At 63.0% G+C, this 25,960-nt stretch overlaps 2 protein-coding genes across 2 annotated transcripts in view; one reads left to right on the forward strand and one right to left on the reverse strand.

The window, feature by feature from the left end:
* The window catches only part of DPYSL4 (dihydropyrimidinase like 4), a 16,994-nt gene extending 2,668 nt beyond the window's left edge, over window positions 1-14,326 (forward strand). Inside the window, exons 2-14 of the mRNA XM_029245522.1 lie at window positions 1,015-1,103; window positions 1,762-1,946; window positions 3,896-4,060; window positions 5,900-5,961; window positions 6,058-6,138; window positions 7,795-7,863; window positions 8,231-8,351; window positions 9,268-9,424; window positions 9,681-9,822; window positions 10,444-10,614; window positions 10,883-11,062; window positions 12,561-12,726; window positions 13,474-14,326. Coding sequence (XP_029101355.1) covers window positions 1,015-1,103; window positions 1,762-1,946; window positions 3,896-4,060; window positions 5,900-5,961; window positions 6,058-6,138; window positions 7,795-7,863; window positions 8,231-8,351; window positions 9,268-9,424; window positions 9,681-9,822; window positions 10,444-10,614; window positions 10,883-11,062; window positions 12,561-12,726; window positions 13,474-13,565 — 1,680 coding nt within the window. The 3' untranslated portion in view covers window positions 13,566-14,326. The remainder of the gene's footprint in view (window positions 1-1,014; window positions 1,104-1,761; window positions 1,947-3,895; window positions 4,061-5,899; window positions 5,962-6,057; window positions 6,139-7,794; window positions 7,864-8,230; window positions 8,352-9,267; window positions 9,425-9,680; window positions 9,823-10,443; window positions 10,615-10,882; window positions 11,063-12,560; window positions 12,727-13,473) is intronic.
* Window positions 14,327-15,982: 1,656 nt separating this feature from the next.
* STK32C (serine/threonine kinase 32C) overlaps window positions 15,983-25,960 on the reverse strand; it is a gene marked incomplete at its 5' end in the record, with an annotated part of 86,129 nt that continues 76,151 nt past the window's right edge. Inside the window, 6 exons of the mRNA XM_029244828.1 lie at window positions 15,983-16,532; window positions 17,588-17,655; window positions 23,467-23,598; window positions 23,673-23,798; window positions 24,985-25,101; window positions 25,710-25,846. Of these exons, the coding sequence (XP_029100661.1) occupies window positions 16,388-16,532; window positions 17,588-17,655; window positions 23,467-23,598; window positions 23,673-23,798; window positions 24,985-25,101; window positions 25,710-25,846 (725 nt within the window). The remainder of the gene's footprint in view (window positions 16,533-17,587; window positions 17,656-23,466; window positions 23,599-23,672; window positions 23,799-24,984; window positions 25,102-25,709; window positions 25,847-25,960) is intronic.

Below are 25,960 nucleotides of genomic sequence, written 5' to 3' on the forward strand. Positions count from 1 at the left end.
CCCTGGAGTCCATCTCTCACCCGCCCCCAATGCCGGCCCGGGGCCCCACGTCTCACCCAGACCACATCAGACCCCACTCCAGCCATGGCCCTGTCTCCATCCTTGAACACCACGGGCTGCTCTCTACAACAGGCTAATGTGAACTCTGTACGATCATTTAAACCCCAGCTTAAGGCCTCCCAGGTGGCGGCCCACTGATTCCCCAAGTCCAGCATGCCCCACTCCTACCCACCTCCCATTCCCCCCACCCCCTCCACTCCGCCTCGTTTCCTCTCCTGCATCAACCAGACTCTTTCCTGCCTCAGGGCCTTTGCATGGGCTGTGCCCTGGCCTGAGCTTGAGTCACCTCCAGTTTTAGCTCCTCTGACAGGCCCTTCTCGGTCCCTGAGGCAGCCAGGCCTGTCTCCCATCACGCTGTCACGTCACCTGCTTTGTGCTCTTGCGTCTGTCACCATCTGTGACGGCCATGTGTGTGATGTCTGTCTCCCTCCCCAGCGGTAGGGCCCCTGCCTGCCGGCACTGCCTCAGGGCACAGAGATTCTGGAAGGAGCCCGCCCCAGCTGTCAGCCGGAGCCGCCTCTGTGGGTGGACGAGTAGGGCAGACCTTCCAGGCCAGCAGGGGCGTGTGAGATGTGGTCCACCTCCGCCCTCGGCCTGGGCTTTACAAATTAGGCAACGGGTGTGAAGATGTACGCGTGGTTCACGGCACTGCTGTTCGCACCGCCTCGGCTTTGCCGTGGTGAAGCAGGGAGCTAGCTGGTCGTACACCCTGTGCCTTTGGCGAGGCCGGACTGCCTGACCTGTGTTTGCAGGTCACGTGCAGGGCCCGTAGGCAGCTGCCCCCAAGGGCCACCGTCTCGGGGCACCCTCTGCCCGCCCTTGGTGTGTGCTGGATTTCGTGCCCACAAGTGTGCCTGAATGTTTCCGTCCTGATCCCAGGGTAAAGCTTCTGCTCAAGATACTGTTGAGTCACTTAGTTGGGAGGAAACTTACCCATTTCTTTGTTTCTGATAGAGTGACCGCCTTCTGATCAGAGGCGGGAGGATCGTGAATGATGACCAGTCCTTTTACGCTGACCTGTATGTGGAGGACGGTTTGATAAAGTGAGTTTCTACCTCAGATATCTTCATGGTCACACGTTGATCACACACTACCCAGAAGTTTACTTTTGGGCGAGATCCATGTGAATGGTTCTTTCTTTCCCAAAAGCTCGTTCCCTGGAAATAGCTTTTGCCCAACCTGAGCCTTCAGTGAAGCCTCAGAGAGCGGAACGATGGCTTCCTCGTTTCTTTGTTAACACAGCTTCAGTACGGTGTGGGGCTCAAAGTAGGTGTTTAATAAATGCTTATCGACCACACCTATCAGCTTGTCTGCTCGTGCCTGTCAGGTAGCTCCAGGGACTTCCCTGGCTGTCCAGTGGTTAAGACTCCACGCTCCCAATGCAGGGGGTGCGCGTTCGATCCCTGGTCGGGAACTGAGTTCCCACATGCCACGCGGCAGGAACAAAACAAAACAAAGGAGCAGCTCCAGCCTCTGGTCAATAAGCAGCGAGTGGACACCTAAGTGACCGGCACAGGGTTGGCTCCTCCGTGTTGACGGTCCTGAGCCCCAGAGTGTGGGCTGGTCAAGTCTTGGCCGTATCGCCCTTTTCCTCAGGGACAAGAGCCCAAGGGCAAGAGTCCCGGCTCTGCATCATTGCCAGGAGCCTGTTCACGTTTGCTCAGGTCTCTTCCTAACCAGCGAAATCTCTGTTGCTTCCAGACAAATTGGAGAAAACCTCATTATCCCTGGGGGCATGAAAACGATTGATGCTCACGGCCTGATGGTCCTGCCGGGCGGAGTGGACGTCCACACAAGGCTGCAGATGCCCGTCCTGGGCATGACCCCAGCCGATGACTTCTGCCAGGGGACCAAGGCCGCCCTGGCAGGAGGGACCACCATGATATGTGAGTGTCTCCTGTGGGGAGTGTCCATCCCAGCCCGTGGTCCTCTGGCAGGTTTGCATGTCGCAGGAAGAGCTTTCCCTGATGGTGTTTTTCTCAGGCCTCTTTCCCTTTATTACATCTCATTCTAAGAAATCCTTGAGTGCCTGTCTAACCCTGTCCCTCATCCTGAGTCGTGCTGCCTGGGCCAGCTCTGGAGCGCGCCTGGGATTTCCACGGGAGCACAGGGGTGTACGCCCAGTAATTTGTTATTTCCCGGGAAGCTAGCAGCTGGCTAAGGACCAGGTTTGGAAAACCCAAGTGCAGGGGTCGTGTTGCCTGAAATGTCAGACACATTTGCCCCTGAACCTCACACCCTGTGAGGCTTGGTTTGCAGAAACTCCCTGCCCGTGTCAAAAGAGCTAAAGACGGAGCCTGTGTTTTAGGAAAGCGATGATGAAAAATACCATTACCCTATCAACAAGCCCCAGAGGTACCGTTTCTTTAGTGCCGACCCTGTGCCAGGGCACGAGCGCCATCCTGATGAGTCTCAGCTCCGTGCTCTCCTCGTACAACCCCCTGAGCTGGGCAGAGAAGCCCCAGTTAACAGCTTGTGAGGTGAATTCACTTGCACCCCACGAACTTGCTCGTGGCCAGCGCAGGGGCCAGGAAGAGGCACCAGCGTGCAGCCCTCCTCCCGTGGCCTTGAGCGCCATCAACTCCGCAGTCCCGAGCACAGACACGTCCACTAGGTTGGACCTGGCCTAACACACCCAGTCCAGCCCCGGCTGCGCCTGGCTGTGACTTCAGGCAACGCAGCTCTCTTTTAGACACGTCTCGCCTCCCTGATCTGTCAGAGGCAAGAGGAAGCGGGCGGAGGATGGAGCAAGCGGGTGCATGTCGTAGCTTTGCTGTGTCTGTGTGCCACCGGGAAAGGCTGCTCTGGGGACCCTGGGCTACTTCACGAGTGACATTTAGATGTTGCAACATCCTGGCCTGGTGTGGTTTACTGAACTACGACGTGGAAGGAAAAACCCAACAATGGTCCACCTTTTAGTCTGATTAAATCGCGAGTTGCGATTTCAGGCCCTTGGTCCTGCTTGTCATTGGTGGCCCCCCGGGCTGAGCAGGCGCCCTCGTGGTTATGTCACCTGCGCCTGCTGGTGCTGAGGCATCAGACCGGCCGTGAGGACAGAGATGCTGCAGGGCAGGGCTGGCCTAGGCGGAGCCGCCCGCAGCTCCAGGCTGGAGCTGTGAGCGGCCTGCAGGGCGGGGCCCTGGGCTCGTGACCTGAGCTGTGGGAAGCAGAGGGCCCACGTGCGGGCGCGCTGCAGGAAGGCACGGCATTTGCCTGTAACCCCGGGCGGTGTGCCTCCCCCCCGCCCCCCCCGGCCACCGCACTCCCAGCTCTTTCCCTGCACCTGGCAGAGGCTGCGAGCGGGGTTTGGACCTTGGACGCGGGGTTGCCGGCAGGGTGGGGTGACGGTGCAGTGTCCACGTGCGTTCCCAGTTTCCCCGGGGGGTGGGGTGGGAGCACCGCTCGACGGCTGTGCGGCCAGTGAGGCAGGAGGGAAGCCAGCCCCGTGCACTGCTGTGGGCAGGCTCGCGGGTCCAGCGCCACGGACAGTGGTGCCGCCCCTCCCCCTCCAGGGGCAGCTCACTCAGGCCAGGCCTGTGCAGGAGGTGGAGGCCTAAACTACCGCTGGGCTCTTTGCGGGGTGTCCACTGGAGAGTGAGGGCCTCCCCTCTGCTCAGAGAGACGCTGGGGACGAGAGGCGGGAGACGCCTCTTTGGACAGAACCGACGGGCAGGTTCCCAGCAGCCTCAGCCCGGCGTTGGGTATGAGGCCTCTTCTCTGCTTTTCTCAGACGTGCTTCCTGGTTTCCTGGGAACACGAAGCCACTCTCCCTTGGAGGCCCAGGTGGTTCCAGTGGCACGGGTGGGGGGCTCAGCTGACCACGCTGTCCCCACAGTGGACCACGTGTTCCCCGACACGGGTGTGAGCCTGCTGGCAGCCTACGAGCAGTGGCGGGAGAGGGCGGACCGTGGAGCCTGCTGCGACTACTCCCTGCACGTGGACATCCCCCGCTGGCACGAGAGCACCAGGGAGGAGCTGGAGGCCCTGGTGAAGGACAAGGGTGAGCGGGACGCCCGGCCGGGCGGAAGGGCAGCTGCAGGGCCTGGCTTCCCCGGCCTCGGGTGGACGCCGTGTGCACCTGAGCCCGGGGCAGGTGGTCACGAGCTGGGAGAAAGTTGGACAAGAGCCATTCGAAGATCTGCTAGGCTGAGAGGTCACCTGCGTCCGAGTCTGGGGACGCATCCCGTAGCTGTTGTCCTCACAAGAGGACACAGCAGGGACCTCCCTGGAGGCCCAGTGGTTAAGCCTTCACCTTCCAGTGCAGGGGGTGCGGGTTGGATCCCTAGTTGGGGAGCTAAGATCCCACATGCCTCGCGGTCAAAAAACCAAAACGTAAAACAGAAGCAATATTGTAAGAAAATTCAGTAAAGACTTAAAGGAAAAGAGGACGCAGCAGTCACAGCTGTCACCTCGGTCCCCTTGTGTCTTGGCCCTGGATGAAGGGTAAGCGCTATAAGCCTTCTTAGCATCTTAAGAGCCTTTAGAAGGAGATGCCTTAAAACCTACTGCCAAAAAAAATCAAAATAAAATAAAACCTACTGCTGCCTCAACTGAAACAGGACGGTTTACAGATGAGGCTTAATTTTTTTTTTAATCAAAAGCCCTGAAGCTGAAACCACATCAGAGTTTATAGAGGATTTGACAAGTTAGCTGGACGTCGTAACTGAGCTCCGGCGACTGGCTTTGAGGGTGGGCCTAGCGCACAGCCGGGAGAGGAGCTGGAGAGGCTGAGATGGGGGGTGCTGGCTGCAGACCCCTGGCCCGGGCCCTGGAGGCCACAGGGCCCTCCCCACAGGAGACGCTGCCACCCGCCCCACTGTACCTCCGAGGGAGGCAGGGAGGTTCCTGGAGGCCATTTCCCAAAGAGCGACGGTCCTCACACCAGTAGCCTTTGGCATTTAGGACCCCCAACCTGGGGATGGGCAGGGGGCTCTCAGCCTCTGCACCTCATTCCAGGCAGTGGCTCCGCCACCCGGGTTGTTCCTTAACAGGATCGGGAGGCCTGCGGCCTTGCAGCTCCGAGCAGAGGTAGAAACCAGGCACCTGCCGCCACCACCCTCCTGCCGGGGCAGGGCGCTGGTCCTGGCCTGCTGCGTGGAGTCCAGGGACGGGCCTGCATGCTGACCAGTAGCCTCCACCAGGCGCCCTGGGGCGGGTTGTCACCTGGGGGGTCGGCTCGTGTGGCACTGGGTGACAGTTTCCCCCGCGTGCCTTTGCTCAAGTTCGCACTTTCGACCCAGCGAGATGACAGGGAGGAGGGAGGGGCCGCGCGCCGCTGGTTTGGATGGTCGGGGGGTCAGGTGAGTCCCCAGCTGGTCCCGAGTCCACACAGCACAGGAGAGCTCGACCCTGGCCTGATGGGCCCCTGACGCCGCGGGCAGCCGGTCCTGTTCCTTCTGCTTTTCCTGAGGGCCTGAGCGGGCGCTGTGAGCGGGACCTGGCAGGTGCCACCAAGGCCCGCAGGCCAGGTGGCCAACATGAGGGCCACCCCGGCGCCCAGTGCGGGAGGGGCTCCTGTGCAGCCCGGGTGGAGCTCAGGCAGCGAGCCTGCAGCTCACAGCTCCCTTCCATCCAGGGGGCACGGGGCTCCCGGGGCTCCCAGGGGCCATGGGGGGTTAGCGGGTGGGGGGCGGGGTCTCACCTGGCTCTGCCACTGGGGAACAATTGGTTCCTGACCCCAGAGCTCGAGGAGCGGGAGGCGCCGGGGTGACTCTGTCCCCATCCCGGCCCGGGAGAGTGTGGGGCTGGTCCCCCAGGGCCACCAGGCCAGCTGGTGGGGCCCCTGGAGCTCAGGGAGCAGTGGAGGCTCCTGGCATCCACCTCTCCTGCCTCCCCCCAGGTGTGAACTCCTTCCTGGTCTTCATGGCATACAAGGACAGGTACCAGTGCACGGACGGCCAGGTAAGGCCAGGTGCCGAGTGGGGGAGCGAGCAGGTGTCTCAGGCTGCTGTGGATGGGAGACACACAGCCTCACACTGCCCATGTGCCTCTCCCCAGATGTACGAGATCTTCAGTGTCATCCGGGACCTGGGAGCCGTGGCCCAAGTGCACGCGGAGAACGGCGACATCGTGGACGAGGTGTGGGCGGGGCTGGCGGGGTGACCCCTGCCCACTTGGGTGTGAGCACTGATCCCACAAACCCTGACGGAGGGAACCTGGAACTTGACCCATTAAATGGCTTGCCCAGGTCAAAGGGCAAGCAGGCAGGGCGTCAGGGAGTCTGGGGGGCTCTAGGCCATAACAGATTTTTCCATGATCATCACACTTCTGATCAAAAAGCCTCCAAAACCAGGGACTTCCCTGGCGATCCAGTGGATGCGATTCTGCACTTCCACCGCAGGGGGCGCAGGTTCCATCCCTGGTTGGTGGCGGAGCTCCTATGCTTCGTGGTGTGGCCAAAAAAAAAAAAAAATTCTCCGAAATCAAAGTGTTGCTTCTTGGTGAGGGGTGCCGAGACTGGGGTCTCCGAGCCCTCCGCCCCCTGGACTGAGGCCCCTCCCATGAGCACACCTGTTGGGTTAGTGGCGCTGTCCTCAGTCGCGCCCCAAGCTGCCTGGGGGGTGCCTGGCCCTGCTGCGCACGCCCCCACCTTCCCTGTGGGCCCAGGGCTGTGAGGGGGGTGCCCCCAGCCTCTGCTTCTCACCCCGTTTTCCCGTCCGCCCACAGGTGCAGGTTGGGTGGGGCGCCCAGGAGCTTCCAGGCCTCCTGGGGACCTGGCGGGAGGTCGCACACACACGGCCACCTCCCCAACATTCCAGACCCACAGAGAAGCTTCCTGGGACCCGTAGGGCTCTGCCCCTCCCAAGTTCAACGGGAGGGTGGTGACACTCAGGAGGGGCATGTGGGGTTCCGGGCATCGGGTACTGTATGTGCTTCCAGGGTTCGAGGCCAGGCCCGGCAGGAGACGTCGTGGGTCATGCTTAGTGTTCAGGACGCTGGGCCGCGAGTGCCGGGGAGGCTTATTAGGGGGTCGGTGGGATTCTGCTCCCCCATTCTCCACGCCGAAGCTCGTTTACACCGTAGGGTGCTGTGGCTCAGACCTGTAGTATGAGTGAGCTTGTCCAAGAAGAAGCCCCGTCCCCGACTGTGCACAGCCGCCACGCACAACCCGCCGCGCACGCCGCTGCCGCGCATGCCCGCGACCGCACTCCCCGCCGCGCACGTCCCCGACCACACTCCCCCACACGCACGCCCCCGACGCACACGCCCCCGACCACACTCTCCCGCCGCGCATGCCCCCGCCACGCACACCCCGCCGCACACTCCCCAACCACACTCCGAAACACGCACTCCCCGCCGCGCATGCCCCCGCCACGCACTCCCCGACGCGCATGCCCCCGCCGCACACTCCGCGACAGCACGCCCCCGCCGCGCATGCCTCCGCCACGCACGCTGCGCCGCGCATGCCCCCGCCACGCACACCCCGACGCGCACGCCCCCGACCCTCACCCACTGGGGAAACAACACGGCAGGCAAGGCTGTGGGGTCTTGTCCCCTCACTTAGGGGGCCTACGACCTTGGGCAAGTCCTTGCCCTTTGCAAACCCCGTTCCCTCATCTGTAATTGGGGGCGCTGGAGTCACTCCGCTTCGGGACCCGTCTGCTCCATTCTGAGTTCTCTGGGATTGGTGATCCTCAGGGGCCTGGAAGTCTGGGCTCATCTCGGGGAGCACGGGTCGTCTCAGGGTCAGGGTGTCCTGGGCTGTGTCCAGGCTGGAACGTGGTGTGTATTTAGGAGCAGAAGCGGCTGCTGGAACTCGGCATCACCGGCCCCGAGGGCCACGTGCTCAGCCGTCCAGAGGAGGTAGGTGTGAGCTTGCTGGGAACACTCCCCCGACTGGGCATCCATCAGGGGTTGGGTCTGGCCCCGTGGTCCCGGCAGGGCTGTGATCCCTCTGTCCTCGTCTGGAGGCGTGAATCAAGGCTCACCTCCCCTCCTACTACTGGTCACCCTGAGGCCTTTATGCGAGGCCAAGAAGGTGGCGTGGTCAGCCCTGGGGTCTGCATGGGTCGGCCCAGATTCTGGGCACCGAGCCCCAGGCTGGGGTCCTCACCCACCCAGGGGTGCTCCCTCTGGGCCCGGGATCCATGGGTGGTCCGGGGGCATCTCATGCCCATACTGGTCAGGAGGCCCTAGTGTTCTCGTGTGGCCTGAGTGCCCCCATCCCCAGGTGGAGGCTGAGGCCGTGTACCGCGCTGTCACCGTAGCCAAGCAGGCCAACTGTCCCCTGTACGTCACCAAGGTGATGAGCAAGGCTGCGGCCGACGTGATCGCCCAAGCCAAGCGCAGAGGTGAGTGGTGGCCCGGACCGGGGCGCGGGGCCAGGGTCTCTCTGGGGGTCTGTCACGTCCTCAGCTTCCCGGGGCTGGGCCAGCTGGACAGAGGCTCAGCGCAGGCAGACCCCACGGGGACGCAGTGGCTGCCCTGCCAGCCCCTTCATGGTGGGGTGGCCTCTGGTGCGGGGTCACCAGGGCTGTGGCCGGCAGGAGATGTGGGCACCTGGTGCTTGTGTGGGGTGGGTGGCCTGAGTCTCCCCTCTTGTCCAAACAGCAGTGGAGCACTGGGGGGCCTTGAAGCAAAAGTGAGGCCTAGTGGCCCTGTTTGCACAGAAGTGAGTGTCAGAGCTGTGCTCCGTGTGTGCATGTGTCTGTGCGCAATGTGTGTGGCGTGTGTGTGTGTGTGTGTGTGTGGTGTGAATGGTGCATGAGAGTAGATCCTCATGTCGTGTAAGGGAGCTTGGCCCAGCTGACCCTGGGGGCCCATGTTACTGTCCGCTGGACACGTCCTGCGTCCAGGAGCTGGGGTGCGGGTCCCGAGGGCTGGATGCCCTCTGGCCCTGGAAGCCCAGGCCATGGAGGAGGCAAGGGGTCACTGACGGAGCCAGGTCCTTGCACAGAGGCTGTGGCCAGGCAGGCCGGGCAGTCAGTTGACGGTGACTCACTGCAGCCTGTGGGCCCAGCAGGGGTGTGAGGCAGCAGGGACAGAGGACCCACTTAGGGAGCCCCAGGTGGCCTGGGCCGGGCGCCCCCAGAGCAGGGGAAAAGCTGTCCCAAAAGGCTTGGGGGATCGAGGGGCAGTTTGCGTCAGCCCTGGGACCACAGGGCCAGACCCACCCCACGATGCAGGCCGGGTCAGGGGGGCGTTCCCAGGCCCTGTCTGGGTCTGGGGACATGGGGGCCGGCAGTGCCCCTCACGGCCTCACTGCAGGTGTGGTCGTGGTCGGGGAGCCCATCACCGCCGGCCTGGGCACCGACGGCTCCCACTACTGGGGCAAGAACTGGGCCAAGGCCGCAGCCTTCGTCACGTCACCCCCCCTCAACCCGGACCCCAGCACTGCAGACCACCTCGCCTCCCTGCTGTCCAGGTAGGGAGCTGCCTACGTGCCCCTCGCCCTGGCCTGGCCTGTGCCCGCCGGCAGCTCCAGGCCTCTTGCGTCCGGAGACTCCACACCGGGGTCCTTGCCCTCCCACCTGCGCCCCGAGGCCCCAGCTCTGACCTCTCTGACAACCTCTCCCCCACTCCCCCGTGGGCCGAGCAGCTGGGTAGGGGTGGAGCCAGCTGGGCCTTTGGCGGCTCAGGAAGGACAGGCCCCTCTGGGCTCTGACTCCGGCTCTCCTCAGCGGGGACCTCCAGGTGACCGGCAGTGCCCACTGCACCTTCACCACTGCCCAGAAGGCCGTCGGCAGGGACAACTTCACGCTCATCCCCGAGGGCACCAACGGCGTGGAGGAGCGCATGTCTGTGGTCTGGGAGAAATGCGTGGTGGGTGCAGAAGTGGGGACGCAGGGTCCTCCCCACAGAATGCTGCCTGTTCATCAGAGAGGGAAGCCCCTTGAGCGGCAGATCCACCAGAGCAGAGGTCGGGGCTCGTGGGCCCCAGGGTGTTGTCCCCCCAGCCTTGCCATCCAGGGCTCCCTAGACATTTGCTTGTGGTCCTAATGCACACGACCCAAGGAGAGCGGGGTCCCTGCCCTGGTGGAGTTACACTCCGCAACGTGTCCCTAGGAGGCCTGAGATTTCCTCAGACATCCATCTCGCTCGGAGGGTCCTGCCCACGGCCTCTGCCCCCATGACCCCAGCCCCAGTCCTGAGCCCTTCCCTGAGCTGAGGCCCTGACCCCAGGCTCCTGGCCACCCCAGGGGGATGGTCGCGTCCTTTGGGGACACAGACATCATCGTGGAAGCATCAGCTTCCATTTGCCCACAAAGTGAGCGTGGAGACCAGCTTGGTGCCCAGGAAGAACCAGACCTGCAGGCACGACTGAGGCACACGACACGCGGCCTAGGGGACAGGGGCCACCTCCACACAAGAGCCCCGAGACCAGACCCTGCCTGCGGTCAGGAAGGGCACCCTCCCGACTCACCTCCGCCTCTTACTTCTCAGGCCTCAGGGAAGATGGACGAGAATGAGTTTGTTGCTGTGACCAGTACAAATGCAGCCAAAATCTTCAATTTTTACCCAAGGAAGGGACGGGTGGCCGTAGGCGCCGACGCCGACCTGGTCATATGGAACCCCAAGGCCACGAAAGTCATCTCTGCCCAGAGCCACCACCTGGTGAGAGAAGCCTGGGCCCATGTCGGGGTCGGGGGCCTGGGGAGCCCTGCAGCCTTCCTGGGGGGTGGGCAGAGCAGCGGAGGCGGGAGGGTGAGCCCTCTGCCGGCTCCTCCAGGAATGCTCTGTGCTCCTGAGAACCATGCCTCAGGGGCAGGGGTGCAGGGCGCGGCGGCCACTGCCCTCTGAATCCCGGCCCGGCCGAGTGGGCGCCCTGCTCAGGAGTCCTGGATCAGGAGAACGCTGAGCAGCCCCTGGCTGTTCTCCCCAGAACGTGGAGTACAACATTTTCGAAGGCGTCGAGTGCCGAGGAGCCCCCGTGGTGGTCATAAGTCAGGGCAGGGTCGTGCTGGAGGACGGGGCCCTGTTCGTCACCCCCGGGGCTGGCCGCTTTATTCCGCGGAAGACCTTCCCCGACTTCGTCTACAAAAGGATAAAGGCTCGCAACAGGGTAAGGCCTGAGCCCGGCAGGCGGGTGGGCATGAGCTCTCAGGCCTCCTCCGGGTCAGCCCTGCCCACGGCCACTGTCGGGAAAGCACAGCGGCCCCATTGCTCCGGGCGCTTCTTAGCGGTGCTTCGCCCGCGTTAGTTACCAGGCAGCCCGTGTCACTGTAGAAAGCGTGGGTGTGAAGCAGAAAAAACGCCTCGTAGCCACCCTCCAGGTACACTGCCACTAAGGCTAGCAGAACCCGCCCAGGATTTCCCCGGGAGCAGACGTAGATGTTAATAAATTAAGGAAGGAGAACACGTGGTTTACACGGCATCCATGAACTTGGAAGTTGTGAGCCCTCGTCTTCCCACGCGGGCTTGGCCAGCTGCCCGCTGAGTCTGGTGGATGCACCAGGTGTCCACCCAGGCCCTGCGCTGCACGCACAGGTGGTTCACGCATGCGCACAGGCACACACACACACACACACACAGCTGCACACGTGGTTACTGTACACTCTGGTGTGCTTTATCCCAGCCCTGTTTCCAGTTTTCTAGACTAAAGACGTTGTCTGAGCTCGTATGAGGAGGGATGGCTTTCGGGCTGGGCTGAGGGCCAGGTGCTGGTCTCCTTCCCGGGAAAGGAGAGCGGAGGCTGCCCTAACTCGTAGACGCTTCTGTCTCAGGCTACAGGGCCCACACCACGGCTGCTGCCCACATCTGACCTGGGCACACCGCCCCCTCCTCTCTCAGGGTTCGAGCAGGGCTGAGGGGCAGGGTCCAGGGCAGAGGGCTGGGCATCGCACCCCTTGGGGTGAGGTCCGGGGCACCCCTGGGCATTGGCCACTGGGAAGCTCCGTGAGGTGGCAGGCCAGCCCCACATACAGCCGCAGCATGGAGCAGGGAGAGGGGACGGCTCCCCGTCGCACACCCGGGGTGATGGGGGCAGACCCGAATCTGCAGAACTCCACACCCCACAATCGCTCTTGCCCTGCGCCCCTGCCCCACTGTGACCCCTGCAGGGCAGGATCTGGTCAGAGGCCCTTGGGGCTGGGTTCAGCCGCACAGTCACGAGTGTAAGCCACAAATCCCCAGGCAGGTGCCAGCTGCAGACACAAGCACAGCTGAAGGCTTTGCCTCAACCCTCGGACTGTTGGTCCGTCATGGTGGCCACTGGGAAGGGCCTCTGCCTCTGGGGTCCATTTTCAGGGAGGGCAGGACGCAGGGCCACCACCTCAGGGCTTCCTCAGGAACACAGCGGGGGCTGCATGGGGGGCCACAGTACGGTGGGTACTGAGGAGGCAGGGACTATGTTGGGACCAGTTTCTGATTCCAAAAGGAGCCTCCTCCACAGGCCACCCCTGTCCGAGCATCTCCTACAGCTTGGGGCACTGCTGCCCAGCCGCGGGGGAGGGAGGTACGTGTCCACACTCGCGGGTTGTCACCCCTGTTGGCGGGGAGCCCCCTGCCCTCGAGCCCGGGGCCCGCGCAGCACCCCCTCATGCCAGCCTCTCGGCCCACAGCTGGCAGAGATCCACGGCGTGCCCCGAGGCCTCTACGACGGGCTGGTCCACGAGGTGATGGTGCCTACCAAGCCAGGGGCTGGTGTGCAGGCCCGCGTGTCCTGCCCGGGGAAGATCTCAGTCCCACCCGTTCGCAACCTGCACCAGTCGGGGTTCAGTCTGTCTGGTGAGTTGAGCCCAGTGTCTGTGGGACCCGAGGACCACGTGGTAGTCCAGCCTCCAGCCCCTCACTGCCCCATAGCGCAGAGGCACACATGTGAGGTGCATAAGGATGGGGCCTGGGGGCTTCAAGGGCTCTGGGGGCCCAGCGTGCAGCCACCAGGCTCAGGCCTCTGATCAGGGTCTCAGCTGTGCTCCCAGCATGCTAGGATTCTAAGAGAAGCCCTGAGCCCCAGGCTCTCCCTGCACACGGAGCCAGACCCTCCCTCTCTCTTCCCAGCCCTTGGTTGGGGGCCCACCAGCCCCTGACATCCTGTCTCAGCCTCCCTATTGAGGTGATGGACGTCCCTGCCTGCCCCCTGGGGATGTAGGGCCAGGGGCGGGTCCCCTTTGGAATCCAGCATCGTCCTAAAGGCTAAAGGCAGCCTTCTCCCATCATGGGGGTCGGTGCGGGGCAAGACCCACGGGCGGGGCAAGCAGGACTGGCCCAGCCTCTGCTCCTCCGGACCGGATTCCCAGAGGGTCAACCTTGACCTCCAGTCTCTGGCCGCATGCACACCTGGCCTCGCTTGTCTGCTCATCTGAGGCCTCAGTGGTGGGAGTGCCTGACCGGTGGCCTGGCTGAGCTGCCAGGGCCGTCGGGGAGCGTGGGGGGCCTGCCGTGTGGGGCTGTGGCTCCGCATCCCTGGCCTCGCGGGTGTGGCCTGTTTGCGTCACCTCCCCAGCGCCACTTCCACTCCTGGCTTCCCCACAGGCTCTCAGGCCGATGACCATATCGCCAGGCGCACGGCTCAGAAGATCATGGCGCCACCTGGCGGCCGCTCCAACATCACATCCCTGTCCTAGGTGCTGCTCGTGCCAGCGGCAGGCGTGCCTGTGGGCGACAGCCACTCCCCTCTGTTCCCTTCCCTTCGTTGAACCTATTTTGAAAGGTGCCTGGCCTTACCTTCCCCTCCCCAAAAACTCTCTTCTTGGGGTCCCAGGTCCTGTCACCAGGAGCCCCCGCAGGAGAGGCTGAATTTGGGGAGGTTTCACTGCCAGGGCAAGGAGGCTGGACATGGTGGCGGGGACAGCTCAGGTGGCCCTGAGCCCGGGTGCCAGGCGCCTCAGGAAGACAGGGGCCTCCTAGGATGCCCAGGGCAGCTGGGCCAGGACGAAAGGCTGGGGGTGTTTTGCCCTCGTCCCTATCAGGAATCATTGCCCTGAGGACCCCCAACTCTGCCACCCGCTCCCACGGGCAGAGGTGCAGCCCGTCCCTGTGTGCCTTAGCGCAGGCAGGAGCGCCCCGGCCCTGCCCAGAGCTGCTGTGACTCCAGGGACCCACCAGGAACACAGTGTAGGGCAGCTGCCGGCAGGACTTCCGCAGATTCGCCTGTACACCTGTCCAGGGGCCAACCCTCTGCTTCCGTCGAGCCCGCCCAGGGCACTCTAGGGCCCTTTAGCTGAGATGCTTTCCTTTTACTGAGTGCGCGTCGCGGGAGTTCACTAGAACAGCAGACTTGTGTGGTGAGGACGCCTGTAGCCAGGAGCCTGCCTGCCACCCACAGCCCAGCAGCACTGTGCCCCAGTCCATGTGACTCAAGTCAATTAAAGGCATCTGGGCTGGAAGCCGCCGGCGTGTGGAGAGCCCCGACTTCTCTACCCCTGCGCCATCCCCTGGGGGTTCACGCTTGGGATGCTGGGGAGTGCCCTGCAGCCCCCTGGCCTGGCTTCGAGCTGACTGTGAGGCCGGACCTCGAGACCACCTGCAGGGCCAGCTGTGCTTGGCCTCCGGGCACGGGCAGGGCTGGGTCCGAACCATAGGGAGGCTCTCTGCCTCTCAGGGAAGGGGCCCCAGGCCTGCAGGTCAGAGACAGCCAGACATTCAGAGGGGGAGGGGTGGTTGGGAGAATGCCCGCCTACATTCTACTTGATGGGCCCAAGCCAGCCCAGCAGGTTGGGGGCAGCGTGACCCCTGGGGACCCGCCAGGAACAGCACGATGAGCTCACACCTCCAGCGGGCAGCAGCGGGGGGAGGTGTAGCCTACATTCTGCTCCCGTAAGGCAGAGCAGCCCAGGGTTCTGATCCAGACCCATGGACTGAGCTGCACCAGAACCCCTCTTCTCATAAAAACGGCGCCAGTCCCCCAGATGTGGGACGCTCCCAGGAGGGGTCTTCACCCCAAGAGCACCAGGAAGGGTCAGGGGCAGCCCCGCCCCCCTCACACGGCCAGGCACTCTGGGCCCTGCCCAGGCATCCACTTCTGGTCATGCTCCCTGGGGGGATAGGAACAGCCCCATCTTTGAATCTGGGCCTTCCATGTGCTGTGCTGGACCAGGGCAGCCCCCGGAGATGGTCCGTCCTGGTGGTCCTGCAGCACTCCCGGGGGCTCCCTCTGGTTCAGGTTTGTTTGGTCAGTGTGGCCTCAGAGCTGGATTCCTGGGGCTCCACTGAGGCCAGTGTTCACGGCACCAGTGTCCCCCTCCCCCAGAGGGAGACAGGGTGATCGGGGAGCCAGACCACACCCACATCCCTGCCACCGACTCAGGAGATAGGCAATGCTGTCCCCTCGGGCCTCAAAAACGCACTTAGATGTACACAAAAACCCATGTAAAATATGAGTTTATACAAAACCCCAAACCTACCCCCTGCCCAGTTCCTGCCTCTGACATCACCAAGTCTCCACCCAGAACTTTCTCTGGGGATCGGCACCGCCACAGGGCATCCTGCAGTACCGCCCACCTCTGGACCCTGGCGCTCCGGTGCTACCTGGGCCCATGTGCCCCCGTGTGGGCTCGCTGTGCTGTCCTGCTGACCCTAACTCCCTGCACCTGGGTGAGCGAGGGCCGTGAGCTGTTCCAATCTGTGGGTGCGCAGGTCCTTGTCGATTTCGCGGTTCTGCCCCAGGTGCCCCTGCCCTCTGACAGGTACCACCTGCCCCTCAACCCTGCAGCGGCCTTAAGGCGCCGGGGGCAGGAGATGGGCATCCACCCCAAGGCTGAGGACCGGGGCTCTGGGGAGGCCCTGCCCCAGCAGGCACCGCCCCGACTCCCAGACGAACGTTCTCTGTAACGCAGCAGGCACAGAACGTGCAAAACAGCCAACACCATGGTTCTCATGTTGTTTTTCTCAGAGGTGGAAACTATACAGGAACACAGCAGAAATTACCAGAATGGTCTGTATCTCTATAAAACACTCTTCACGCCCACACCCCTCCCCCCTTGATGGACAGGAGCCGAGCAGCCCCTGGGCTGCCCCCCCCACCCCCACCCCGGCTCCAGGCGGCACGGCCGGGCGAGGCGGGCTATGTACAGCAGGTGGCAGGAGACCAGGGTGCCCGTCCAACCACGCGGCCCATTGGGGGGCCACCAGGAGAGCCCGCGTGGGGGCCACGTGCTTCCCTCCGCCATCGCCCGGGTGGCCCCGCCCTCCGCGCCCACTGCTCTTGGCCACACCCACAGCCTCTTGTCACCACGTGCTGCCGAGAGCCGGAGGGCAGCCTCAGTGGTCAGACCGTCCAGGGAAAGTCCAGCCGGGGTGCAGCGGGAGCCGCTGGCCTGGACCTGGGCCTGGACCCGCCGGGCCGCTCCGTGGGAAAGTCGATGCTGGGCCTCCGCCCGCCGCCGGGTCCCTCTGGAGGCCCCGAGTCCCCGGCGTGACCTGAGCTGACGCCGTGGGCAGGGGCCGCCTAGCCGCTCCCGGCCGAGGGGCAAATGGTACCGCACACACGCAGGGCCGAGCGCGCCCCCTCGCCGTCTGCCAAGGCCTCTGTGCCCTCCCCGGGCTCAGGTGCGGGCAGGGGCTCGCTCGTGGGGTCCTGGCTCCTCTTCAGCCTGGGGGGAGACACAGGGAGGGCCTTGACGCGGCCTTGCCGGCAGCCCCGGACGCTGCTCGCTGGCGCAGGGCCTGTCCAGGGACTCCTGGAGTGGGTCCCGCAGGAACACGGACACATGCTGGGCATCTCTGCCTGGGCAGAAGCTCCTCCAGCCACACTGGCTCAACAGGGCGTGCGGGCACACGGGGCGTTCCAGCCCAGCACCCTCTGTCTGGCCGTTCGTGGCCCTCGGTCTCGGAGTGGCAGGGCTGGCAAGTCTCAGCCCATTTCCAGCCAGAAGCTAAAGGGGGCCTAGTTTAAGCGCAGGTTCTGCAGGTCAGCAATTCTGGAACAAAGCGCCTGGCCAGGTCCCATCACTACGCAGGCTTGACCTCCAGGATGATGGCCACTGTCCTAAACCAGTGTCCACACGTCGTCCTGGTCACTGAGGCCCTGGCCAGGTCCCATTACTACGCAGGCTTGACCCCCAGGACGATGGCCACTGTCCTAAACCAGTGTCCACACGTCGTCCTGGTCACTGAGGCAGGACAGAGCACCAGCTAATCCTGCTCACTTGCCAGGCCAGAGCCGCCTCCTCCAGGAAGTCCTCTGGCCTCGCCCCACTCCTCCTCCTCTCGGGCCCCACAGCACTGGGCCGCCTCCCTCCACTGTGGCAGGTGTCTTGGGTGTCTATTTGTGGCCTGTCATATCTCCCTGCCAGCCAGCTCTGCCCTTTCTGCCCCACAGGCCTGAATAACCGAGTGAGGGGTGGGAGTTGTGACTGCAGGGGCCGCCCAGGAAGTCGTCTGCCCTCAGCTGGGCAGGTCCACCCAGCGTCTGCCCAGGAGACTCTGGCCATTGGCTGAAAGTGCCCAACGAGCCCTTCCCCCAGAAGCCTGAACAGGGACCTCCCACCCTCTCCCCCAGGGCCACTGCTCAGAGACCCCGAGGAGGGCAGGGATCAGGCTTCCCAGCCCCGCTGACGCCACGTGGCTGCAGTGGCCAAGAAAACCGAGGCCCAATTCCCCAAAGTCCTTTCTGCCCCCATTACTGGCCCCCAGCACGCACACTCACTTTTCTCTATTAAAAATCACAAAGTCTTGCTGGATGGCATCAAGGCAGTCCTGAAGGTAGTCATTCTCCTGTTAGTCAGAAAGACACAAAAATGAGCGCAGCAGACCCCGCCAGGTTCCCTCGCATCCCTCAGGTGAGCTCCTGGGCACCCCTGGCCCGCTTCTGCTCTGTGGCCTCCCCCTCTCTGAGGAGCCTGCCTTTGGGCTGTTTCGGCAGCCGGAGTGCATGGGAATTTGTATCTCCAGGTGACCCTTAGCCAGAGACAGAAGGATGCCCGGCCCCTATCTCAGGGTGGTTGCAGTGTGTGCAGAGCCAGACTCGTGTGGAAGCCACACCGGGCTTGGTTCCCTCCCCTCCCCCGCACACACCAGGTCCTCCTGGTCACTTGAGCCTGGTACACAAATCCTATCTGAGGGTCTGGCTCCGGGGAACCTGACTAAGAAGGTCCCCGGCAGGAGCTGTCCCAAGAAGCAGACGCTCAGCATGGGGTTCTGGAGTTGGGTCCCGCCCTGGCCAGATGCAAGGAGTGCTGAAGGGCCCTGGCGGGCGTGAGACCCCAACCGCTAAGACCCTCGCCTCAGGTGTGTCGGGAGAGGGTGCAAGTGGAGGGGACGCACTGGGACTGCGGGTCAGGGTGGTCGCGCCTGGCCCCATGGGTGTGTGAGCCACGGGCTCGGGGCGGCCAAGCAGCAGCCCCAGCCAGCCGCAATGTGGAGACGCTCCATCCCGCAGCCCCGACAGGGAGCTGGAGACAGGCTGAGACGTCCGAGCAGCGGAACTTCAGAGAACGCTGGACTCACAGCCTTGAAGTTTCCTGCATCAAATGTAAGGCCCTGATAGGGAAGGAGTGGGCCTCTGCGACGTGGGAGGGGCCACCCGAGGGGATGTTCGTGGGCACGTTAACCCTACGCCCCTGCACTCCCGAGCCCGCGGGAGGGCCTCTCGCCCGCTGGAGGAGAGTGATGCCTCCACCCCAACTCCTGCGGACGACGCAGAGCTGCAACCACAGCAGGCGAGACACAGCACTCGCCCGCTCAAGCCCTGCCCCCCCTGCCCCCCTCGTCACGTGCACCCCTCGCAACTGCGCAGGCGCGCAGCCTGCTGGTAAGGAAGGTGTTACTCAACGAACCGGCAGGACGGGCCTGGGAGGGGCCTGGGGGTGGGGCTATGTGGCTGGACAAGGGAGAGTCTGCTCTTCCAAGACTTGGGTCTAATTCCCTGGCAAGAGCCCCTGACGTGTGTGGGTCCTAATACACTGCAACGTGGAAACATGGAAAAAATGACGGCCCAGGTGAAGAGTCCGGAAGGTTCAGAACGGCCTTGGGAGAATGCCGGGGGGGTGGCGGGCGCGTCAAAGTCTCAGAGGACTGGGCAGCTGGAGTGCGTCAACAGACTCAAGTATAAAGACCCACGGACCCATCAGATGACCGTGTTCCTCTGGAGGGCCCGAAGGACACTCCTTCCAGCCAGATGACAAGGAATGAGCTGGGGGGGGGGGGGCACGGTGCCCTGGGGAAGCTCAGTGGCGTCTGTCTTGTTCAGGAGGTTCTGCTCCAGGACCGAGCCCCGAGAGGAGGTGATGACGGGACCCAGAACAGTGGAAGCCGTAACCTTGCCTACTCAGCCGCACTAAGGGGGGTGGGGCTGCCGCAACAGGCCTCCAGGTTAGAGTGGCACGCAGGGCACCCCCACCCCCAGGGATGTGGACGATGTTCGACAGATCACGGCACTCCCAGGGGTCAGAGACGGACAGCCAGTGCTTGCACGCGCGTGCGCGCACACACACACACACACAGTAAGATCAAGGGTGCGGGAGCAGAAGGCTGGCGTCGGCCACCTTGATGGAAGGTCACAATTCTTTTTCTCATTTCCACATTGAATTCGGTTCTCAGACCTAGACCCATGGGCTGAAGGAGGGGCAGGCTCCCTGTAGGGAAGGCCCAGGCTAATTCACAGAAAGTGTACACGGCAGCCATACCCTCAGCCCCTCCCAAAGGTATCTATGACCACTTCCCTCATGTCTGCACACAGGAGCGGGGAAACGCCCGGCCGTTTAGAGGTCTGTTGGAGACAGGGTCTGCGCTAACCCTTGGCCCACGTCCATCTTAGCCTACCCAGTGGCTACCGCCCCCTAGCTGCTGCCTGCATAACCAAGACCGATGTATTTGGCATCTAGCAGAATTCTCAGATTAGTACCTTGACCTGTGGAGTAACAGCTATTATCATGGAAAAGCCCAGTGATAGCTCCTGAAACTCTACCACCTCTCAACAAACCAGCCGAGACAAGAAATAGAAAACAAACCCACACCCAGAGTGGAACAGCAGTGACAGGTGCCACTGCGAGGGACGTCTGAGGCTTTGCCTTTACCTGTGGGGACCCAAGGATGCTGCTTCCATTGTTTTCCCGTTGAATTCATGAGCCTGGCCCTGCAAAGATCAGACGGCTCGTGGCAGGAGAGGGGAACTGGGACAGATTTAACCTAGTGGTGGCCCGAGCGCCACCGCTGAGCCTGAAGCGGACGCTTTACCAGAACAGATGACACAGCTGCTGGTGTGTGGCGTGCAGCCACTGACTAGACACACACATTCTTTCCGATCCCATCAGCAAAGAGGGTTGGTATTTTGCATTCACCTAGGACTAACACAGTATAAAGCCAGTCCCCAGTTATGATGGTTCAGCAAACGACCTTTTGACTTCACAGTGGTGTGAAAGTGATATGCAGGTAGCAGAAACCGTACTTCGAATTCTGAACTTTGATCTTTTCCCGGGCTAGCGACACGCGGTCCGATCCTCTCCTGTGATGCTGGGCAGGGGCTGCAGCTCCAGCTCAGCCCCACGACCACAAGGGACCCAGACAGCCATTCTGGTTTTCATTTTCAGTACAGCATTTGATCATTTACATGAGACAGTCAACACTTTATTATAAAATAGACTGTGTGTTAGATGATTCTGCCCGGAGCGTTCTAAGCACGTATAAGGCAGGCCGGACTGAGCTGCGATGCTTGGCAGGTGAGGGATCGTAAGTGCATATTGACTTATGATATTTTCAACTTACAACGGGTCCATCAACCCTGGCTCAGTGCTGATGAAAAACGGACAGGTGCACAAACTCCGGCCGGAGCCACTTCTGGACCGGAAGCTCAGGCCACTCAGGGACGAGGGCCGAGGTCACGCCAGGAGGTGAGCCCCTGATGCATGCAGACCGGAAGAGGTGCCATCTGAGGGTGAGGAGGTGCTAGAGTGGGGAGGGGGGATGGAGAGACGCTGTCTGCGGCGGGGGGGTGGGGGGGGGGAGGGGCTGCGGTTCATCTCACCCTTCCGCACCCAGGTTCTCCAAGGACAAGAGACACTCCTGCCCAAGGAGCCGCTCGGAGGGTCTGGGCAGCGTTAGAGGTAGACGGTGTGCACAGTGACGTGCCCCAGGGACCCCTCCTTCCCGAGCCACGGGCTGTGCTGTCAGCAGGGAGCTGGGGCTGCGCTGTGCACCCCGTCCGGCTCCGGCGCCTTTCCTTGCAATGTCACGTGCGTGTGGTCCAGCGACCTGCTGTGGGCTTTTGGACCCTTTGCCGCACAGAGTCAGGAAGCCACGGAAATGTCTATCCCTCTGGGGCCTTTCGCTGACTGGGTGCTGGGTGCAGGGGCAGGAAAGGCCGCTTCCCCAGAGCGTAACCCGCGCTCAGGTCCCTGAAGGGAAGGCTGCTCTCCGAGGACGCTGCCCCTCACCCCGACTGCATGAGTGGCTGTTCCGGGAGCCCTGCCTGAGTCAATCCGTGCACACGATCCTCGGGGTCTATCGATGCTGATACACACAGCGTCTGACCCCAGGTGTCACCCAAGGTGGGGAGTGACAAAGGGCCTGGGCATGGGGACCAGGCACCAATCCCTAACTTTGTCACAAATGACCTGCTGAGCAACTTAGATGTAATTCCCAAACCCCTCAAAATGCCCTGGAAATGCAAGGGACCCAGAGTAGCCGAACCGTCTCGACAAAGAACAGGTTGGAGGACTCACACTTACTTCCTGACCTCCAAACTCACCAGAGAGCTCTAACTGTCAAGTCAGTGTGGCACCAGCAGGACAGACACACAGCTCAGCGAACTAGAACTGCAAGTCCGTAAGTAACCCCTACATTCACTCCATAAATAAACCCCTACGTTCACGGTCAATTAATTTTTGAAAATTATGCCAAGCAATTCAACGGAAGAAAGAAGAGCTCTTTCAACAAACAGCGCTTGGACGACTGCATGTCCACAGGCAAAAGAATCAGGTTGGACCCTACCTGACACTATCCATAAAACTAACTCGAAGCGGATCCTACACCCAAAATGTAAGAGAAAAAACATAAAACACTTAGAAGAAAACACAGGAGTACCTCTTTGTGACCTTAGGTGAGGCAATGGTTTCTTAGAAATGACACCAGAAGCATGAATGAACAAAGAGGAAACAGATACGTGGGACTTAATCAAAAGCACACTTCCGCTGCAGATGGTGTCAACCAGAAGAAAGAAAACCCACAGGACGTCCCTGGTGGCGCGGTGGTTAAGAATCCGCCTGCCATTGCAGGGGACACAGGTTTGAGCCCTGGTCTGGGAAGCTCCCACATGCCGTGGAGCAACTAAGCCCGTGCACCACAACTACTAAGCCTGTGCTCTAGAGCTCGTGAGCCACAGCTACTGAAACCCACACGCCTACAGCCCGTGCTCCGCAACAAGAGAAGCCACCACAATGAGAAGCCCGCGTACCGCAACAAAGAGTAGCCCCCGCTCGCTGCAACTAGAGAAAGCCCGCGCGCAGCAACGAAGACCCAGTGCAGCCAAAAGTCAATAAATTAATTAATACATTTATTTTTTAAAAAAGAAAGAAAACCCACAGACTAGAAGAAAATCTTTACAAATCGTCTGTCTAAGGCACTTGTGTGCAGAATATGTAAATAACTTATCGATCAATAATAAAAAACAGAAATAAGAAATGTAACTTCAGCTCTTTCATATAAAGAACTCAAAGCCATCACTCCCACCCTGATAGCAAGAACAAAGTCAGACCAACAGGAAATCAAGGACAGCTCCACACCTGCAGTGCCCCTGCCGGCACCAGGGGCTGCCATCAGGGGAGGGGATGGGAGCCCACCCACCTTCTCACTGAGAAATTGAGGCTTCCAGGGAAGACCCCATCCTGGCCTTTCACCGCAGTGAGAAGAGGCTGACGCCTATCTCTCTGCCCAGGACCCAGGCCGGGGGCAGCACAGGCCCCCCAGGTGTGAGAGGCTGCGTCCCAGGACATCCCCACAGGCTCGGCCGGGTCCGGGGGCTGGGGGACTGCCGAGCGCACGCAGTGTCCCCACTGTGATCACCACCATCCACACCCGCAGCCCTAGTTGTGTTGTGAACACCGGCCATACCCCAGGGACGGGTCCAGGCTGGATCCCCTGCTCCCCGGGAACGCCCCCCACTTCCAAGAGCAGCTGACCTGGGGCAGGATGGGGGCTGTGACAGGTTAAACCATGTCCCCCAGGGTGGGGTCCTGGCCCCAGTTCCTCAGAATGCGAAACGACGTCCCTGCAGACGCCACCAGTCAAGTTAAGGGCAGGCCGCCTGCACTACGCGTCCTACCCAGTGTCACTGGTGTGCTCGTGCGAAGAGGAAGCAGAGACACCCACACGCACACGCACACACGCACCCACACGTATGCACGCACACGCATGCACAAAAGCGGGCATGCACGCTTGCCCCCGGTGGCCCCGTGACCACGGGGGCAGAGCCTGGCCCTACGCAGCCACAGCAGAGCTGGGTGAGGCAGGAGGCACCCTCACACCCCGACGGCCAGTGCCCCCCCTGCAGAGGAGGGAGCAGCTGGGCTGGGCGCGGGGCCCCGAGCTCACCGACTGGGAGCTGTCCCTGCTGCTGTCCCGCGACCTGTTCTTGGCCAGGCGCTTCTTCTTCTTGTGCAGCGGCCGCGACTCCAGGATCATCTCCTCCAGCTCGAAGGTGGGGTCGCAGTGCAGGCGGCCTTTCTGTGGAGGACGGTGCTGAGCCCGGCACCCGGCCACCCGCGCCCGCCCCGTCCACCCTGGGCCTACGGGCTTACGTTGGGCACGAAGCCAGGCTCCACCTTCTTCTCACTCAGCTCGGTCCACAGCACATCGGCCAGTGCAGGGGCCGCCTGCATGTCCTGCAGGCTGGACACGCGGTGCTTGGGGTTCACGGTGAGCAGCTGGAACAAGGCCCCGGTCAGCCTGCCCCGGGCCCAGGTCTGCCCGGCGCTCACCGGCCGCGGTGCAGGTCTCCCTGGAGCCATCAGTAGGCAGCAGCTGCAGCCTGGCTGACTGCCCTCCCGCCTGGAGCCCGACAGGATGGTGGCTGTCACGGCCCCAGGAGGCCCCAGGGCAGCCGTGCGTGCGCGGCCAGCATCACAGCCATCGCCTTTTCCGGGGGAAACAGCAGAGACCCAGTCCAAGCTCCCCAGCCTGGTGTGCGGACCCTCCTCACCCCCGGCCTGGGCCCGCGGTGGCCAAGGTCCCGCCGTGTGAGCCACCTGGCTGCTGTGGGCACAGCTGCGCGGGGCGAAGGCTGTGTTAAGAGCCCCTCTCGGGGGCTGGGGGAGGGCCTCTAGCTGCTTGGCTACACTTCCAGGGCCAGAGGTCTCCGGGCAGGGGCCAGGACCTGCCCAGCAGGACCCAGGGGCCAGGAGACGGGAGCTGGGGGTGAGCCGGGCCACAAATGTCCAGCACGCCCTCCCTCACCCATCCTGACCCAGCTTCGACGCCCCAGTGTGCTTGAGGGATGGCTCTCCGAGTGGGGAGCTGGCTGGCCAGCCGAGGAGCGGCCCCCTGGCCCGGACCTGGACCCCAGGGGAGGCACTCTGGTGGTGACACCACAGCCCCAGGTCCCCACAAGGCTGAGGTCCCCACCAGGCTGAGGTCCCCGGGCCGCTGCTGACTCACGCTCAGGACCTGGGATGCGCGGGGGTTCTGGGGTTTTCTCTGCTTGCTCCCCGCAGGGGGCTGGCAAGGCCAGTGACTGCCCACCTCCAGCAGGAGGCATGGGGCAGAGGGGACCAGAGCAGGGCGGCCCCGGCACCCAGCCCCACACACCCTCCCTCCAACACACACGATGGGGTGACCTGCCCTGAGTCTGGGCATCTGTGACGCGCAACCAGGTCGTGAGGATTAAATTCAGCTGCACCAGTGCTCACGTGGGCCGAGCTGTTACAGCAGGACAAGGAGCGGGTGACCGCTGGAAGCCCGGCCAGAGAGGGACACAAGACGCAGAAGGCGCGAACCAGATGCCTTCTCCGGACCAGGGCCTCCGGGCTGCCCACCCTCGGGACAGGATGCCTGTCGAGCCCCACGTGTCCGTCCGGGCCTGCGCTCCAGGCAGGGCCAGGAGGGGCGGCTCACCTTCCGCAGCAGGGCCACCATCTCCTTGGACCAGGTGGGCACGTACTGGACGCTCACGGTGCTGAACAGCTGCACCAGGGACTCCGCGGTGTTGCCCGAGTGGATGTCGTAGGGCCTCTGGGCAGCAGAGGCAGAGCTGCAGCAGGTGCCTCCCCGAACCCAGGGCCACCCGAGGTGCGCCCTACCTGCCCCCAGCCCCCGGTGCAGGCCCAGGGAAGAGCCCAGGAGGCCAAGCCTGCAGTGCAGCCGGGGAGGCGACCCGAGAGGCTGCCACCGGGCTGGGAAGGATGCACAGCACCCCCAGGGCGCCTGGGCCTGGTGGACCAGCTGCAGAGGGCAGAGGGGGCTGCCTTGCCTAGGGCCTTCTCCAGGGCACAGTCCTCGGAGGCCCCGACGAGGAGGTGGGAAGGGCAGGTGGTGACCTGACGAGGCCCCCAGTCTCCGGGGCTCCAGCGCCGGCTGGGCCGTGGCAGCTGCGGGGATAGCACAGGGGCCCACCCGCGCACGAGCCTCACGGGAAGTCCCGAGGGGGCAGCCCTGCTGGACGGTTCTCTGCCTGCCCCCAGCCCCCTCCAGCGTGCAGCCTCGCTGACGGAAAGCACGGACTGCCCTGAGCACCTGGGGGTGGGGGCAGCCTCACCCCTTTGGGAGCTGGGGCCACCCCGGGGGGACGCAGCTAGCTCGGGGTCTGGGGACTGAGCCCGCGGGCCGCAGGAGCTCCGTACCCATCCACGCAGCAGTTCGTAGGCCATCACCCCCACCGACCACCAGTCCACCTCGAAGGAGTAGCCGGTCCCACCGTTGACAAAAGACTGGAAGATCTCCGGAGCTTTGCAGGGAGGGAAGGAGGAGCTGAGCATCCCTGACCGCAGGGCCCGTGACACCAGCCCCGGTGACCGCAGGGCCCGTGACCGCAGCCCCAGTGTCCGCAGGGCCCGTGACCCCAGCCCCGGTGACCGCAGGACCCGTGACCCCA

The sequence above is a fragment of the Monodon monoceros genome, unplaced genomic scaffold (genome assembly GCF_005190385.1).
Source record: "Monodon monoceros isolate NGI ecotype Baffin Bay Population unplaced genomic scaffold, NGI_Narwhal_1 Super_Scaffold_4, whole genome shotgun sequence".
NCBI lineage: Eukaryota > Metazoa > Chordata > Mammalia > Artiodactyla > Monodontidae > Monodon > Monodon monoceros.